The sequence below is a fragment of the Diadema antillarum genome, unplaced genomic scaffold, assembly GCF_040938485.1.
Source record: "Diadema antillarum isolate AM-2024a unplaced genomic scaffold, OU_Dant_1.0 seq00000962_RagTag, whole genome shotgun sequence".
Taxonomy (NCBI): domain Eukaryota; kingdom Metazoa; phylum Echinodermata; class Echinoidea; order Diadematoida; family Diadematidae; genus Diadema; species Diadema antillarum.
Genome location: NW_027271809.1, coordinates 1,211,442 through 1,230,177, shown reverse-complemented (window position 1 = coordinate 1,230,177; position 18,736 = coordinate 1,211,442). Strand labels below are relative to the sequence as shown.

General features: G+C 39.1%; 1 protein-coding gene across 1 annotated transcript in view; it reads left to right on the top strand.

Annotated features, from left to right (window-relative positions):
* LOC139741900 (protein unc-13 homolog B-like) overlaps positions 1 to 18,736 on the top strand; it is a 187,627-nt gene that overhangs the window by 66,736 nt on the left and 102,155 nt on the right. The window contains exon 3 of the mRNA XM_071652473.1: positions 9,534 to 9,657. Coding sequence (XP_071508574.1) covers positions 9,534 to 9,657 — 124 coding nt within the window. The remainder of the gene's footprint in view (positions 1 to 9,533; positions 9,658 to 18,736) is intronic.

The following is an 18,736-nucleotide window of genomic DNA, read 5'->3' as shown; positions in this document are numbered from 1 at the left end:
CTCTCTCTCTGTCTCTCAAAAGGACAAAATACCATGAGCAGTTCATGAGTCATCTATGCGCAATCACGCTGGCTGAGCGTTACGCTGCTCAAGTTATGCTTTGCCTCACACCTTTTGCTTGCTTTCTTCCATTGGCATGGAGCCAAATTAGGAAGAGGTAAGCGTATCAAAGTGTGACCACAATGGTCAACCCAGCAATGGTCAACCAAACGTCCGTGGCTTCATCTTCAAATTATATCAGTCAATTACTATTATGGTTGGCTGGTTGATGTCAAAGTTAGATTCCTTGGGGGAAAACAACACGGTGTACTCCTCATTAGTGTGAATGAAGCAATGACGTGAGGGTGGAGAAAAGTAGAACAAGTTCCAGGAAAATAGTTTTCAGTGTCACTGTCAAATACACCTGAAGTTAATTAAGCCAAATGCAGGAGATAACAACTTTAATTAACATCTCACATTTCTGTGACAACGTACAACGAATGTGGTGAACCCATCGCGGAGAACGATCCTTCTCAGTTTTTACTCTATTTCTAATCATATATCTCACATCTTCGTTGAGGTACAAATGTAAAATTTTATGCAATTATTTTTCTTTTCGCGCTAGGTGTTTCTGACTTTCATCAGCCTCTTCTGAAAGGACAAATCTTTGGTTGATGAGATTGGTCTATACTTGTCATGTAGGCACAAGTTTCATGTCACCGGTAACCAACTTTACATGTTATGTGAATTCAACTTTATTTCATTCTACAGCTGTGATTTAGTTTGTGTGTGTGTGTGTGCTGATATTCCGCGCTTGACTTCCAAGGAAGTATGTTTCATTTCATACTAATGACATCATTCTGCCTTCCACTTTCGGTGGGTTTCGCCAGACCTTTTCAAGGCTCATCGGCAGAGTGTATTTCTCTCACTGGCGTGCAATGAATGAGTAAAGCCCGATGTGCACGCCCCCACCGCGTCTGCACAGTCAACTCCATGGCAGAACCTGCCATCCATTGCAAGGGAATGTCAAATGTGCAGAGCAGATGTTTGTACCGGAAAAGGATGTGTGACGAAATGTGCTCTTGTTGCGGGGTAATTAGATTGTGAGAAGCATACCTCACTCGAGTTATTACCTAAAAAGAAAAAAAAAATGACTACATCTTTCTTCCTGATTGCTCAATCTCAACGGAGGAGGCGGAAGAAAAGAATAAATCTCGTTATTCTTGTTATCACTTTCTTGCCTTTATACATTTCCAAAAACAACAACAACAACAACAGCAAAAAAAGATGAGAGGGTGGAAGAAAGTGTACGGTGGTACGGTGCGACGCCAAGCATGGCGGCTTCACGGGAAATGGCGTTGCGGGCTAGTTGGGCACCCATCAAGTGGAACCAATACGTCATCAGCTGCGGCCCTTATACTACATTTACCTCCCACATTATGCGCCCCGAGAAAGGCCGAGGAGAAAACTTATATGGGAGTATGGCATGGCTGCAGAGGGATTCTGTGTGAACCCGGTTAGGGCAGCTAGGACAATTCACATTCCACCTCTGTCGTATGTTTATGAGATGGTTGATTTTGGTTTTTGATTTGATCTGATTTGTCACATTTCTGTGTCACAATCATCATCATCATGATGCACAGATCAGAATACAGATTTTAATTTGATCGCATTGAATGCAGTGCACATAAACTATTTAAATGCAATACACTCAAATGATGAACACCAACAAATGAATGCATAAAACAGGCAGAAGGTCTAGCAGCTTAGGCAGTACTTGATGCGTTATCTAGCCCTTTAGACAGATTCATTTTACATACATATCTTAGGTGTGTATGTGGGTGACTCCGCCAAGAGAAGAGGAACTTTAAAGGGATCGTATAGTTTTGGTTGAGACTTCACTTCTAACATTTTTCGGTGAGATAACGAGAAACCTCTCATGAAATATGAAAAAGCATGTAGTTCCAAGAGGGATTCAACATTTATTGGATGAAAATTGGTCTTGAAATGGCTGAGATATCCAAAACAAAGCAATACTAACAAAAGGCTGGACCCACCTTTTATGAGAATCACTTTGTTTTGCTTTGTTTTTGGATATCTCAGCCATTTCAAAACCAATTTTCGTAGAATAAACTTTGAATTCCTCTTAGAATGGCATTCTCTACAGCATTTCATAAGTGGTTTCTTGGTATCTCGCACAATCCTCATCTCCACCAATACTATACCATCCCCTTATTAAGAGGAGGGACAGAAAGAAAGTGGTATCCTAGCTGCCTACACTGAAAAAGATGGCTGGGATTATGGAGAGGAATTTTATAGCACCTGCACTGAGTGCTATTGGGAGATGACCTTGACCTTGTCACCAAAGATTGCACACTTCAGTTTGTCCCGTTACAAATACCCTGATGAAAAGAGAAGCGGATGATGTTGAGGGGCTCGACATCATTTGCCAGGAATAAGTTACTCTCTCGCCAGTGGTGAAGGTGGTGGTGGCACAGCGTCTTCAATGGGTCATTAATACGAGGAGTATCAAACATAATTGAGCTGATTGTAGCTTGATATGCTAGCCCATGAAGTAAAATATGTGTGTTTATATACTTTATGTATCTATTTGTCTATCTATCTAGCTATTTAGTTTTCTATCTATCTATCTATCTATCCATCTATATACAATAATATGTGTGTGTATGTGTGTGGAGGTGGTATGTTTATACGCATACACTTGTACATGTCTATGTATACACACATATACTGTAATTATACATTAATATATTCTCTTTTTTTAGTTAATATTCTGTCACTATCCTCCACATTAAGCATCTCAAGATCTGTATTGATTCATTCATGAATATGATGAATCGGTGCCAACCTATTTTAGCATGTCATTGTTATAAAGTGGTTTCATTCTCTTTGGCAATAATATTGACCGATTCTGTGAAGCGCTATGTGTATTTTTGGCATGGGCGCAGCCATAGTGGGTGTATCAGCCGACCCCCCCTCCGCACTCCCCCACCCCTCTCCCTACATTAGCACGCGCGCAGAATGAAAAACTGCTTTAGCCAATAGGCGTCTTGTACTGAGTGCGCGAATGCTTGCTAGTGCGCGAACCTTTGTTACAAGTGCGTGATGGGGGAGAGCAGGGGGGGTCAGCTGATACACCCACTATGGCTGCGCCCGGTGCCGTAAAATGTCTGCTGCCCTCAACGAACCCGAATCGGTCAATAAGTAGTTTTCTGAAAGTATGACATTGCCAAGTTCTTCATTGGAGAGGATATCAACATTTCAAACTCTAAATTAGGCAAGTTTTGTCTTCAATTGCAAGAGGTTACGATGCAGCCAGTTTTCAATTTCATGAGAGTTTAAAACACTTGAGGGCTAATTGTTTTTTTTTTCTTTACCAATGACCAGGGGGGTGTTTCATCGAGTTAGTCAGCGCTGACAAGTTGTCAGTCTCTGACAATAACCATAGTTACAGTCAGTGACCAGAGCATCTCAGCCAATCAAAACCAAGGATTTTGCTGAAATTGTCAGAGACTGACAACTTGTCAGCGCTGACTAAATTGATGAAACACCCCCCAGAAGGATAGATATCTTATCAGTCAAATATAATATTTAGAAGAAAAAAAGGGGGCTTCCCAACCAGTCATCTGAACCCTTTCTGCCCTGCTCCATGTCAGACTTCTGCAGGCAGGGAGAAGTTTTAATGGCTTTTATGGCTAAGGGCTGTGATGGGATGAGACGATTGCAAAACGCATTAAGAGGATTAAAGGTTGTGCCAGCGAACACTGACAAATGGAATCTCATCATTTACCTATATATTTACATAAGAACAAAAACATCAATGCCACCACAAAGTGAAGTGATACGTTCATTGTGTGGAAAAATAAAATAATGCCCATACACAGACATTATCCTCTACATGATGCGGAAGGATTTTTCACCTGTTCATATGTGCACATGCAAATGCGCTCATTTATCCAGGGAGGCGAGAAAATATGCAAGTCTCTGTCTTAAAGTTGTTGCAACTAAAAAAGGTCCAAAGTTTTTCTCAAGAAAAATAGAAAAATTTAGTGTTTAAAACATGTCCTTTGCTCCTTCTCAGGATTTGATGTTCTTATGACATATATATATGTATATATATATATATATATATATATATCACTTCCAAAGAACAAAAAAAATAAAGAAGGTGTATATATCAAATAATTGTGATATTTTAGAGTTGTGTTTCATGGAAAAACTGAATCTAGTCTTCAGAATTCCTGGATGCTTAAAGGAGACATAGATTTTGATTGAATGAAAGTAGCAGCATTAGTAGAACATTTCAGTGAAAGTTTTAAGGAAAATCAGACGATTGATTCAAAAGTTATTAACTTTTGTTTGTTCCGTCATCGCTGGGTAAGGAGACTACGACACTTCAGATGTCATTACGGATAATAGTACAAATAGAGTATAAAGAAAACACAATATGTTTTCTCTTTTCTACCATGCTGAAGAGCACTTGACTTACTGTATACGCCGAATATTTCGTGAGGTTTTTCATTTTCACGAATTTCGCGAGTCAAGTGCTTTTCGCGAAATTACAGACGCGCAAAAATAATGACTTAGATCCCAATATGAATGTGACGCACACATATACATTTCTCTGTTCAGTACAGCGACTCCACAATCACGAATTTAACCACTCGCAAAATCGTCAGGAAGTCCCATTTCGCGAAAATTTAGACTCGCTAAATATATGGCGTATACAATGCCTCTTTCAGAAAGCAGGGGGAATAGTATTACCTGTAACATATGTTAGTAACAAGTTGATGTAATGTGTACTTTTCATGAAAAATGAAATTATGTTAATTCTCCTTACATTTCCTTTATATATTGTTGTCCATATGAATGATATCATGAAGTGTATGACTCTCCTTATCCAATAATGACTGCACCATAGAATTTCATAAGAAAATTCATAACTTTTGAATCATTTGTTTGATTTTCCTCAAACTGTCATTGATATGTTCTACTGATACTGCTGCTTTCACTCAATCCACAATAATATTTGGGCTTCTGTTTCCTTTAAGATGTACTGCCTCAGCTCAACACTGTATTGATATCAGGACAGTGTTGGTACAAAAAATAAATTGAGTCTGAATTATCTCATGAAGCTGCGTGGACTTTTAACTTCTTATAATCTCGCAGCAAAAATGTATTCCTCCCTCTCCTATTAGACAAACATATAAACATGAAGCTGCGTGGACTTTTAACTTCTTATAATCTCGCAGCAAAAATGTATTCGTCCCTCTCCTATTAGACCAACATATAAACAATGAAAACAGCTATCAAATCCATAGTTATCTTTCGTATCAAGTCTCTTGAGAAGTCGGATGGTATAAATGAATTATTCGATATCAACCCATCCCTCTTCTTGTTAAATTTTACTCTTTGCAGAAGTGGAAAGTTTGAAGTGTGTCAATTTTATGATCCTTTTGCTGTGAACTCTAAAGCCATTGCAGCAAAACTTGCCAAACTGATGGATGCTGCTTCTGATGTCTTTAACATTAAAACTGGACCAGAGTTAGCAGAGGGCCTTCTGTTTTCAGGGCATGTCACATTGCACTTGCTTTTTTTTTTCATGTTTTGTGCTGCAGGCATGATTCCAAGCAAATAAGTTTACGACGAGTTTAGGAAAAACTGACATAATTGGGGCTTTCAACAGATCAAGATTCTGCTGTTGGCCCACCAACAAACAATCCTGGCTTAATACTGGCACGGAACATGTATACTTTTGGAAATTATATTTGTATTGCTTGTAGGAATGCACACACATGCATACACACACACACACACACACACACATACACACACAAAATCACGCATACACACACTCACACCAACACACATTGTCGGGAGGAGGAATAATGCACATTATGTATTTTGGCTGCGGATCTCGCGGCTAAGTCGGGTGCCTGATAAGTGGCCAAACATATCTTCTCGCGACAGGTTTTTATTGATAACACGCATGCCTCGCCTCGGCCTTCCCTCAAACAAACAGGCATCAAGATGATTTCCTCAGAGACTACTAACGCAATTCGAGGGGGCACTCCCTGCCGTGTAGAGTGCCGGACATGGCATATCAACAGTGGTGCTTAGGATTTCAAGTATATGGATTACACGTGGGCTAAACAGCGTTATGAGAACGAAAGCCCAAAAGAAGGACAGTAAAGGGGGAGGGGGAATTCAAAATAGAAGTACTTCTGTCTAGAATGCTCGAGAGATGAGGAGAAATTATGTTTTCCCCGTCTCCCAGCGTTGACATTAATAATGGATGTTGGCGTGTGTTTTCTGGCAAACTGGGTAGTGTGTTTGCCTCTTGGTTGGCAGTTTGAGCATAGGGATTTGAGCTATGTGTCTATTAGGCCAAAGGATGTGAGCTGTACTGCAAAAAGGTCACATGTACCTCACCACTTCTTGTCTCTGTCCCCCCCCCCCCAAAAAAAAAAAAAAAAAATATATATATATATATATATATCTATATGATCCTTATAGCAGTTGTTACATGAAAGTAAAGGCACATTTAGCAGGGACCAATTTTCAGCACAGTAACCCAACTTGATAAAGTTTGAAGTGCATATGATACCAAATATATATATGTAAGCTAATTTGGTTTTACATTTAGAGTGTGCAGGGGGGGGGGGAAGTGTTCATGCTATAATTTCTAGATTTTTTTTGTGGTAAACTAGACTGAGTTGATAGTATATCATAGAAATCTATATCACATTGATTCTTTCTTTTTTCAAAGAGTTTATTCATACCTAGTCTGTCTCATCCAGACAAAGTCAAGATAAGTGTAACAAGAAAGAGTGTAGTTAGAATGGACTAACCTATGATTTTGCTCAGACAAAGTTGAGTCTTGTTAGCTTTCTAATTTTTTTTTTCAAATTCAGAACCAGCAGAATCACATCAAAACGCCCACATACATTTACTGTTCGAGATTGTAAGGAAACTGCTGAAATGCTTTCGAAAATATATCCCCCAAATGTCAATCAAAAGTGGGGGAAGTACGGGTTAGCAATTGCCTTATCCAGGGTTGTGGTTTGTGGGAGTGGTTGTATGTCACTTTTTTTTATATCCATAACTCCGTGTGTGTGTTGTTATTGTCAGTAGCTAGATTTGAATTAGGTAGTGTCTTCCAAGATGTATATCTGTACATACCTGGCAATTATACCATTGCTAATGCAAACCAAGTGAAAGGCAATGTGTCTCTTTTTTTTTATTGCAAAGAGGGGGGGGGGGGGGCTCATGCTTCTAGCTGAGATATGGAAATACCCTTCCATTATTTTGCATTATATTTGCAGCTCAACAAGAAATTCTATAAAAAATTGTGATGAGACAAACACGATGAAAGAAAAAGAAGATTTTTACCCGATCTCTGCAACTCCTGGTGTTTTTTTTTTTTTTTTTGAGCAGTCATAATGCATTGACATGCCTGTGTTATACCTGTTGTCCTGGTTTACTGGCGATATTTATGTGGACGTGTTTCCTCGCATTTGAGGCCGCGGTCAAGCGGGAGATGCCCGAGGTTCACGAGTCTGGCTGGCATTTCATGGTCAGTATGGATGACCGTCCAGAGGAGTTTGGAGCATCTTGAAATATTGATGGTCGCAATTTATCACGAGCTGAAAAAAAAAGGAAAAACAAAAAACCTTCCAGCCATCCTTAGTCTATTTCCTAATGCTACCGTAGCTTGTGCAATTTTGTTCATTCATTATGGATGTTCAGCCCCTGATGTAATATTATGACTCAAGCCTAGGCCAAAAAAAAATGTTGCATTGGAGTAACGGGTCACTGAAAAATAGGGTAGGTAGGTAGGGATTTTTTTTTTTTTTTAAATAAATCCCTCCCAAAATCTCCACCGGCTCGAGTACCCCCCTTTTTGTCGGCAACCGCCCCCCCCCCAAAAAAAAAAAACTAATACAGTGAACCTTGCCTAAGTCAAACTTGCATTAAACGCACGACGAATAGATAACCGAAGTCGTCCAAGATAGACGCCTTTTCCGCCGCCAAAATGTCCCAAAAAGGACCCTCCATCACTGCACTCCATTGTCAGCTATTCCCTGAATGACATCTCCGAGCCTGGCATCTCTGTTGCATTTTCGTAAGACGCGGAACAGTTTTTTAGGCCCAAGCATGCCAATAATCTTGATAGAGTACGCGTCCATGTTGGAAACAAATGACATACTGATCGAGCGAGGCGCTAGATCTCTCCCTCGTACAGAACCGTTTCATACACACACGCAGCGAGCTAGCTACATGTACGTACGACATAGCGCAGCATGCAGCGGGTTCTGTCCAAAACACTTCCGGGTTTTTGCGATCATGATCGCGATCACAATCAACAAGATACTTGATATCGATAGCAAAAAAAAAAAAAAGTGTACCTGTTATTGCTGCAAGTGATAAAGATTGTCATGATCTTACATAAAGTGTTTTACAGATCAAGGGCCTCAGTTGTACTCCAGTGCATTACTTACATGGTGCATTGACAATAAATAGAAAGAAGAAATGGTTTGCTGCATACCATTTCATTGCAAGCTTTGTGGACGCCTTTGATAATCTTGAATGGTATCATAATGCTCAGTAATTGTTATGATGTACAATATGTTTAATATATATGTACACATTACAGTTTGACATTGATGAACATACTTGTTTGAGTATGGTTTACTTTTTGTTGTGTGGAAGGAATCATTAAGATAAAAGCAAGTCTTACATGTTGGTCAAAGCATTATCTAAATAGTTCTTAAAGGAAAAACATACAATGTAGTTTTCATATGCCTGGAGAACTGTCAGTTGTACACTTGTGCATAAGAAGTGTGCGAAAGATCACAATAATTTACAACACAATTCAGTTGGGTAACAAAGAAAATGCGAAATATTAACCAAAAAGGTGTGCTGGAAGTGCTACAATGTCAGAGCAAACCCGATTGTTGTTGCTACGTACGTGGTATTTTTTTTCTTTATAATTGATTTATCACTTATCGACACAATCAATAACCAGCAAGGATCAGGCCACTGCTGTAACCATCAGTCTTCTGCTCAAGAGTGAATCACATGCAGCTCTTGTTGGAAAATACAATCGCTGGGGCACAATTAATCATCACGTAATCCATGTATTCTACCTACCCACTTCTGAATGCGGAGGGCGCTTCAGATCAGGAATACAATTTGTATGCATACGAACCGAATCATTTTTCACTTTTGAAATCAAAATACTCCAAAACAACTCATCATCCGCACAAATCATGTCAGCCAGGCAAATTTCTTGGTAGAGGATGGTTTGATGTATTGTAAGCAAATTCCAACTGGTCGAAGATGGATTTTGAGCTCCTCTGAGAATGATGTTTTGGCTTTGACACTTCATGATGTCCCAATTAAGAGCACAATGCACTTTGCAACAATTGCAGATTTTAGTACTTTTTTTTTTACGATGATGATACCACGTGACTTATCTTGTTATCATTAATATTATTTTTGCATGTATGTTTGTCATTTATTTCGTGCAGGAGGGCAGCGGAGAGTGGTTCTCGCTGGATCGTGAAGTCGAGGTGAAGAACCGACAGGTCAACGGGACAAGGATGCCGACGGGTCACCGCGTCCTCATCGACGCCCGCTACGAAGTCCCTTTCGGTAAGACCAGGCTCTCTACGTCCATCCCTCTACTTAATAACAGAGTGCCATTGATGGATCTGTGTGGTGTTATCTAATTCGTGTGTGTGTGTGTGTGTGTGTGTGTGTGTGTGTGTGTGTGTGTGTGTGTGTGTGTGTGTGTGTGTGTGTGTGTGTGTGTGTGTGTGTGTGTGTGTGTGTGTGTGTTTTGGCAGAGTTACTGTGATATAACCTAGTGGTAGAACACATTTGCGATCTATGATTAAAGCGCACATTTATGATTTACACATGTATGTCGGTGTGTGTGTGTGTGTGTATATACATGTATGTACACTGTATGCTTCTGTATCATTATGTGTAGGTGTGTTCTTTGAGGGCAGGTCTGTGCCTTTGTGTCCCAGTTCACTACAATCACATGCACACTTTCAATACCCAGTGAAATCTGTGTCATCCATTTTGCACTGCAAGATTAATTAATTGCTATTAATATGGCTTGTTGTTTATTCTTTTGTCTAGCAGCTGCAGTAAACTTTGATGGGAGATAGTTATTTTTGGAAGAATGAGACGTCTCTCAAAAGAAGAAGTTGTTCTTTTCTTTCCCCTCTCTTGGCAAGTAAAGAATATATTTGATGAAGGCAAGAAAGCTGTGCTCTCATAACAGTTTTGATCTTTTTAGAAGAACACGAAACCAGACACAAGTTATGTTTTATACATAGGACTATTTCAGGCATCCTAGCATATTAAGTTGAACCCACAAGAAAAAATATATATATGAAAAATATGATGCTAGAAGCTAGTAGATTTTGTCATACCACACTCTCCTGTGAATGCACTTATACCTTGAGGCACTAGTGCAATCTTTCAAGTGTTCTGAAAGATTGAACTTTATTGCTGCATTCCAGTTTATTCTTTATTGTTGTTGTTGTTGTTGTTGTTGTAACTACAAATAGTAAACAGGATGGGTAGACCGAAGAGATTGCAGATTAAACTGTAGGTTGCACTCGCCATTTGATAAACCCAAGGAGATTCAGATAATGCTTATGTATGCAAAATTAAAGATGGCCATTTTTAAAGTCTACCATGCAACATCATTCGCAGATCAGAGTAATGTTTCTGCGAAACTGAGGCTGATACATATAACGGAACACACATCTGGCATGATAGATCATCCCAATCACAGTGCATTGCATGCAAAAGTGAAGGCAGGCATTGCACAGCATTTGCATTGCATCCCCACCAGCAAGACAAATTTACATGGTTGTAAAACATTTTTCTATATCTCACACCTTCAGTGATGATGGCCATTCATAATGATCGAAAGTTTTCTGATCCTATTAAGCATTCTTTTAATATCTGAGCAGAAATCGCTTACATTTTGAGCTCCAGCTTGCCCCTGTTGGCCTGTTGCCTTCCAATGGCGATGCCTTCTGCAACAGAGCCCGGAAGTCTTCCGTCAGCGGGGATTCTGTCTTAACACTTGCTTTTCATATGGAAACCTCTTGTGATGTGCAAAGATAAATACAGTACTCTCCGCGTAATCGGGTATCGCTTAAACGGGTACTCTGTTTAATTGGGTAGTAATTTCAAAATCAGTTCCAATGCACATAAAAATTACCTGATAATCGGGTTGCCTCTCCGCATAAATGGGTAAAAAATTTTCTTCTAATCTAATTTCTACCCACATATTATCGCAGATATAACACTTCAAGAAATCATGAATGTCAAAATTTCCACGGCTAATCGCATTCTCTGTTTAATTTGCAAAGAAGACCTATCATTTGGGGAGTGATTAAACATGAAAACACATGTGCCAGTACCGACTTGCCACACGTAAACGAACATTACACATGTAGGTGGCACTCACAATTGCTTAGACAGACATGAGTTGAACAAACTTGCGCTCCTCCCTTGCTCCGCAACAAAATTCATAATACGAGATGTTTGCAACGAAAATCAGGCCATGCACCAGCTCCAAAATTTTGCTTTAATTTCCCCAGTCACTTCTCGAAAAGTACTAGTAACCCGACGTTCTACGGGACTAATGCACGCAAAGAGACGTGTTCATTTCGGAAAACGCCTGCGTGTTAGCGAGGAGTCCATAGTCAAACGACAAAGTTTTCTGAAGACACATTGTCCATAAAAAGAGTGTAAATTATTGCTCGTAACTGAGCAAGTGTAAGGTATGATTCATGTGCCGTGCAAGCACGCGTGTTAAGCATACAGTGTAGATGTTTGGTGCACTGTACAATGCATGTACATACACATTGTGTGTGTCAATTGTGAACGAGACGTGTTCTTCTGTTAATCGGGTACTCCGCTTAATCGGGTAAGAAACGCTCTGCTCGAGCCTACCCGATTATGCGGAGAGTACTGTACAATACTTTGCAGAATTGTCTAAAAATTGTCTTTATATATACATCATGCCGAAGAAGCCATAGGCTTTCATTTAAAACAACAACATTAAAGAAAACCGAAGTGTAAGGATAACTGTCGATGCCATGTGTGGGATTGTAAAATTTAATTTAGTTGGATATGGTGCAATGACACTATCTACCGGTCATGCTTTCTGTCTAAAGCTCACGTGTTTCTGTCTTTTGCTACACAAGTCAAAAACAAAACAGGAAGCAAGTCTTCTAAAAAAAAAAAGTAATGAAAAATTAAAAAAAAATCTGTCTCAGTAACGTTGAGTGTACCTCCTAGCACTGTCCTCTCAAACAAACCACCCTTCAGTCACTGCTGGATCGATGTCGCCAATACACTTCCTAGGAGCGGAAAGGGGTGCGGGCAGCTGTGAAACTCTAATCAGATGCAAATTGAAAAAACCAGCGATTGTATTTTGAGGGCGCCAATGTGCGGTTGATGCTTATTCATCAAATGGACGCTCCAAAATTTCAGCTTTGAAAGTGGGAGGAACCGGCGACACTTTGTCATGGTTGACATTTTTGTGAGGAGTCATTTTCTCTAAACAAACAAGGATGCTGAGTTTTTGCTGTTGTTTTTCTTCAATTTGGTGTAGCGCCTCTACTAGGTGGAAAAATTCAATGAATAGCATTTTGTACCAAGTTTTGCCCTCTTTGATTTCCTGTGAAACTCGCTTCAAAACCCACTAAGAAAATGTGAAGTTTCAAAACAGGTTGTCTCGATAATTGTTCAGATACAGCGCCTCTAGAGGCACTTAAAAAATATTAATCAGAAGGTTGTGCATTTCAAACATTTTCTCATAATGTTGTCACTTGTCATGGAAATTCTGTAGGAAAAAAAAAAGATTACTTGCAAATTTGTCTGAATGTTTGCTTTGATAAAATACCAGGAAATTAAGTCTTTTGTAATAATAGAATATCACACAAACTCTATTTTCTTTAAAAAGATAATAATGATAATTTCAACTCAACTAAGGTTAATCTAATACCACCAAATTATGGAGCCAGAATACAGATAGGCCGCTATGACCAGCACTTTTTTGTTGCAACATTTAGAAGGTATGCTTTGCAATTCTCTTGAGTGTTAAAAGGTACATGTACATGTACCTACCTGTTGATATGGGGAGGGGGGATGTTTTATGCATTCCAGATCTGACTAGTGGGATTACTCTCAGAGTTCATCTTTAGTGCAGAATACATTAATAATAATTATAATGATAATAAATCAATTTATAAAGCGCAAAACCTATCGACATATATTCTTCTGTGCTGCTGATGTACTTGATGATAGTAGACAGTTAAATGAAAATATTGTACATGATTTGCAAAACAAGCCAAGTTCCAAACTTTTGTGGGACACAGGCCCTCATGCATGACACAAGAACTTTGGCATTCGGTAACAAATTTCAGATAAAGACTTTTGAAGGTGTTTGTTTTGTTTTTGTTTTTAATTCTGAAAAATTTCATTTGCAAAATTTTGTGGATAAATTCATTGATACAAAACAATTAAGTTATCTTTCTCTACCAGACAGCCAGTTTGTTTGTTGGCCAAAAAAAAAAAAAAAATGGAGAAGCTGTACACAGGAAATATTAGTAGGCTGGGCAACATCTGAAGGGTCATGTGGTTATGGCTGTTGTGTAGTGCAGTCAATAATTCATATCAATCGCGATCCCCAAACAGTGATGGAATACAATTGTACGTTTATCCATATGCCTTCAAACAAGCAGTGTTATGAAATTCTTCCTTTGTCCTTGTGATCTTCTTAAATAATACATTTCTACCCACTAATGGGTAAACTTGGGTCTGACTCTGCATCAAATTCATCCCCAATTTGTCTGCTGACACTAAAAGAAAAAAAAAAAATCTACCGAAGAAGAATGAATACTTTTCAACTGCAACTTTTTGATGTGCGAAAACCCAAGAACTATTTACTACAACTGATTCCAGGAACTTGTTCTTATTTACATTCTCTTTAATATTGGAGGTTGTGATATTTTCAAATCTATAAATACCCATATGCATGCATACAGCCTAACATGTGTGTGTGTATTTATGTGTTTTTACATATGCACAAATACATACCCAAATTCTAGCCAGTTTAAAGAGCAAACAAGTAGAAAAATCTGTTGGTACTCTTGACACCAACAATTACAGCTCTAGGATTCGTCATTTGACTTACAATTTATTCAGTGTTAGTTGAGGTGGCCCCAGAATCGCATCAGGAATGGTGACTTTCCATTTATGGCCTGTAAAGTCTGCAGACATTATTTGATAAACCACCTGACATGCTTACTAACAGATTACTTCATTTTGCACCTCTACTACCAAAGCATATACCAGCATGTTCTCCCGTAAGAAGTAGACTTATTTTAGTGGATACAAATTTTGCTTTTATCATCCTGCATAAACCGCAGTCCTAGTTTCAGTGGTCTTCGATCTGCAAGAAAGCATGGTTATTATATCAGCAAATATTGTCCATTATATCAACATTATAGGTATATATATATATATATATATATATATATATATACACACACACACATACACACACACATATACAATGTATGTGTGTAGAAAGATATATATGCAGACGTTAAAACTGATGTCCTCAATGTTTGTACAGTTAGGCCATGAGGGAGGTGCAAGCAGGGAGGCAGGCTACTTAAGTGAGCCCTTTGATGTACGGCGAGGTGCCGCCGTAAAAGATCTCGGTGCTTCTGGGTGCTCGGCCGCTGTAGGGCCTCGGCAATCATATAAAATTTACACTGCAAACTTTCAGGTCTGTCATTGCAGTGACACATTATTACATACAAATCCGATTCTGGCTTTGGCGGTCTTGTTACAAGGCAACGGAAACTGCAAGGTAAAGGTAGATGCTTTTGAATCGAACTGATGAAAAGAAGAGGGGAAAAAAAGAAACCAAGATGTGATCTTTATTCTGATGATGGTTCGATTTCAAATTTCAAGTGGCATAGAAAATGTTTCTTAGGTGCAATATTAGCAGAGATTTGATTGTGAAATTGTCATTCACTGAATAGAAAGTAATTAAAAAGGTGTCACAGAACCATATGAAGTATATACGTACATACAGATTTATACTTGTAAATTTTATTTACATCTGTATGTTTATATATATATATGTATACATTAAAACATTTTATAGTAAGTCCATCATCAGATAAATGTAGAATTATATTAAACCTTTCCAATTATACCTTGCTTGTTGCATAAGAAGGAATATTTTTGAATTTATGATGAAAAAAAATCCCATATTTTCTTCCTAGTTTTTTTTTTTGTCTGTCAGCAGCTTTAATCGCATCTATCTCAAATTAACAAGAGTGGAGTTAACTCATTTTATGATCAAACTTCATGTATATGAAGCGTTAAAAAAAAACATAGAAACACATACCCCCACATACAGAGCACACAACTTTGTACATTGATTAAATGTATCAAGACAAACACTCGAGGGAAGCGCACTCTAGGAGCTTTTATTGAGTCTCTTGGGATCCAGAAATATCTCCTCATCCCTATTGAGACTCTGCCGCTAATGCCTTTTAGTCACGAATTAAACACATTAATCATCCATGTTTAGCCGGATATTGGGGGGGGGGGGAGATGTAGGCAAATATTTACCTCCAATCTAGCTTGAGTGCACATTTCTCATCAATATAATAATAATAAGGAAAATGATTCATAATGTGCCATCATTTTTATCTCTACACCAGATAAGTGAGTGTGGAACAAATGACCTTCTGCAGTTAAAGCGTGATAAAAGGCACGGGACTTTTATTCTCTACCACATAAGTCATTTTCCTGAACACTGAGATTTATTTCAAACTCAAAAGTAAGAAATTGGAACTATTTCATATCCAGACACCAAACTGTGCCATTGTACAGCATTTGAAATTCAAGCTTTTTTTTTTTACTTGCTCAGTGTGAAAGTAATAGGATGTTCCTATAAAAAAAAACAACAACCCAGTAAGTCTCAGTTACGATTTTGATATTCTGGTTTTGAAAAAGATAAAAGAGCTACCTACCAGTTATGTCTTCCTGATACAAATGGTTATCACTGGGAAAACAGTGTTGTAGATAAATCCCTGCTTTTAAACACAGCTTGGAATAGAAATCAAATTTCAGAGCAAAATCAATAAAAAAAGAATGTTTTCATGAATCTACCAAAGTTCTTCACAGACTCTCCCAATTAAGTCAGCCTTCTCTCCTTCATATCTTCACATCACTTTCTAACCCACATGGTAACAAACGAAAAAGTGAAAATGCTATAAAAAAAAAAAAATGCCATTGCAACGACATTGTTGCCATGTCAAATGTACATGCAGAGAAAACAGCCAACAAGCTTTGTAGTTTGACGGAAGGAGGCATGGTATTTGCATCCATTGAAAAAAAAGATGGATGTTTTTGAGGGGCCTAGAGTGAAGGATCCGCATTCATCCATGGAAATGCCATGTCCTCTCATACCATTAACCGAATCCATTTGCACCTGCCTCACAAACCTTCACAGAAATCGGCCACCTTTTCCTCGTCAGTGGTGGGGGCAGAAAAAAAGAAGAAGATGACTTTGCAGTTGCTGACTTTCAGAGTACAGACAGAAGAAAGGGGCCATTGATTTCTTTTTTTGGCTACAGCCTCCTCAAAACTATTAATCACACACAAAAAGAATGTTCTCTGAGATGCGTTAATGGAAACCTCTGGCGGAATTGAGAGTCTCTTATTCTACTCCTGTAAAAAAGGTATCTTTAAAGGTACTTGCCTTACTGTTCTTTCCCACCCTGTTCTGAACGGGAGGGGGGGGGGGGGGAGAGGGGTGGATGGGATGGGGGGGGGGGGGGGGATTGGTGCCACTGACTATCCATTTGGCCTTACTCATCATCAATGACAGATACCCTATCCCTCCAGGCAAGGTAACTGTTATGTGCACCCATTTCCCTTCAACTGACTTCTGAGATGAGTGGAGAGGTCTCTCCTATGACGTGGCTGTCGATTCACCCACAACCGGGGCAGCTCGGTCATTGGTCTTTACCCCCATCAAACTTCCCATGACCCACTTCACATAGTAAAGATACTGTGAGCACTTATGGTGCAAAATAGGGATTGAAGCTATAAAATTCACCCACCACCAGGGCAGCTATGCCATTGGTTTATACCCCCATCAAACTTCCCATGGCCCACTTCACACAGTAAAGATATAGTCAGCACTGATGATGCGAAATAGGGATTGGGGCTAACAAATTCACTCACCACCAGGGCAGCTAGGTCATTGGTCTTGTGACCCCATCAAACTTCCCATGGCCCACTTCACACAATAAAGATAGAGTCAACACTAATGACGTGATATAGGGATTGTGGCTAAAGAACAACCTGACCTTATTTACTATTTCCCTTGAGATTTACTCTGTCATGTAAACAGCCTGCCTGAGCAGTTACGGGTAGCCCTTTAAGACTAAAACGATCATGATATAGGATGATGCAATGAATGTGCATGCAGGTTGAGTCAACCTCCTCCCCCCCCCCCCCCCCCCCCCCCAATGTTTTAGAATTGAGAATTGAGAGGGGACAGAATTATCGACCCCAAGGATTTTGTACCACCTAAGAGCATGCCTGGTTTTCAATTACCAGCATGTTCCACATACACCGTATTTCCAGCATCCCCCCCCCCCCCCCCCATTTTCCTATGCCATCTTCCATGAAATAGAGGTTAAACAGTGTAGAAGACTCCATAGTACTGGCAACTTGCTAGTTTTTGTCATTGCCAGTACTGAGTATGTGCTACCAAATAAAAGGAGCATTTATGTCTTCACCTAATGGCTATTGTTTCCCGGCACCGATTGTTGCTGATGGCACAAACGAGCTGAAATGTCTTCTGCATTTGATAATCTTCTTCTTTCAGATTGGATTCATTGTCTGTAAGATATGAATGGGCATGCCGTTTCTTAATGATTTCTTTAATGGCAAATAATGCATCAGAATAGGAAAAAAAAAGTGCACTCATCAAGGTTTTATCTATTGACTGTGACAAAAATAGCTGGGCAATGCTTTATTCCAGACTCACTCCTCACCAAGAAACACCTGCTTATTCTCAGTGAAATTCTTTCATCTTACCAGACAAACACAAATCGAAAGCAAAAAACAAAAAGAAAAAAAGTTCTGTTGGATTGTGTTTATGCATAAACATTAGATACCAATAGTATTTCAGAGAATATATTTTTTTCCTCAGTCAATATGGCAAAAGGTTTTTGTTGTTGTTGCTATGTATTTCCTGCAATAAGTTTTTTATGTGTACTCCTTTTTACTAGAATTTCGGGGAAAAACTGATGTATTTTGATACTCTGCTCCCTATTATCATTTGTCAGAGGGCAGGATTCATTCTGGTCAGTCGAGGTATGAGGCCGGCAGAATATCAAAATCATATGCAGGAGTGGCATTTCTTTAATCATTTGGAAACCTTAGAATGACCAGCTCACATGCCCCTGGCTAGGATAGCTATTTCTTGAATACCCTATTCCAGGGCAAAACTAAGAGCTGGCTTTCACAATTATCATTTTGTTTTCTTTTATCTTCCTTTGAATTTGATATTTTTCCCCTCCATATTTGATGGGGTTCAAAGACTGGTGGGGGGGGGGGGGGCGATGGGTGGGGGCTTTCATATCTACACAAGATA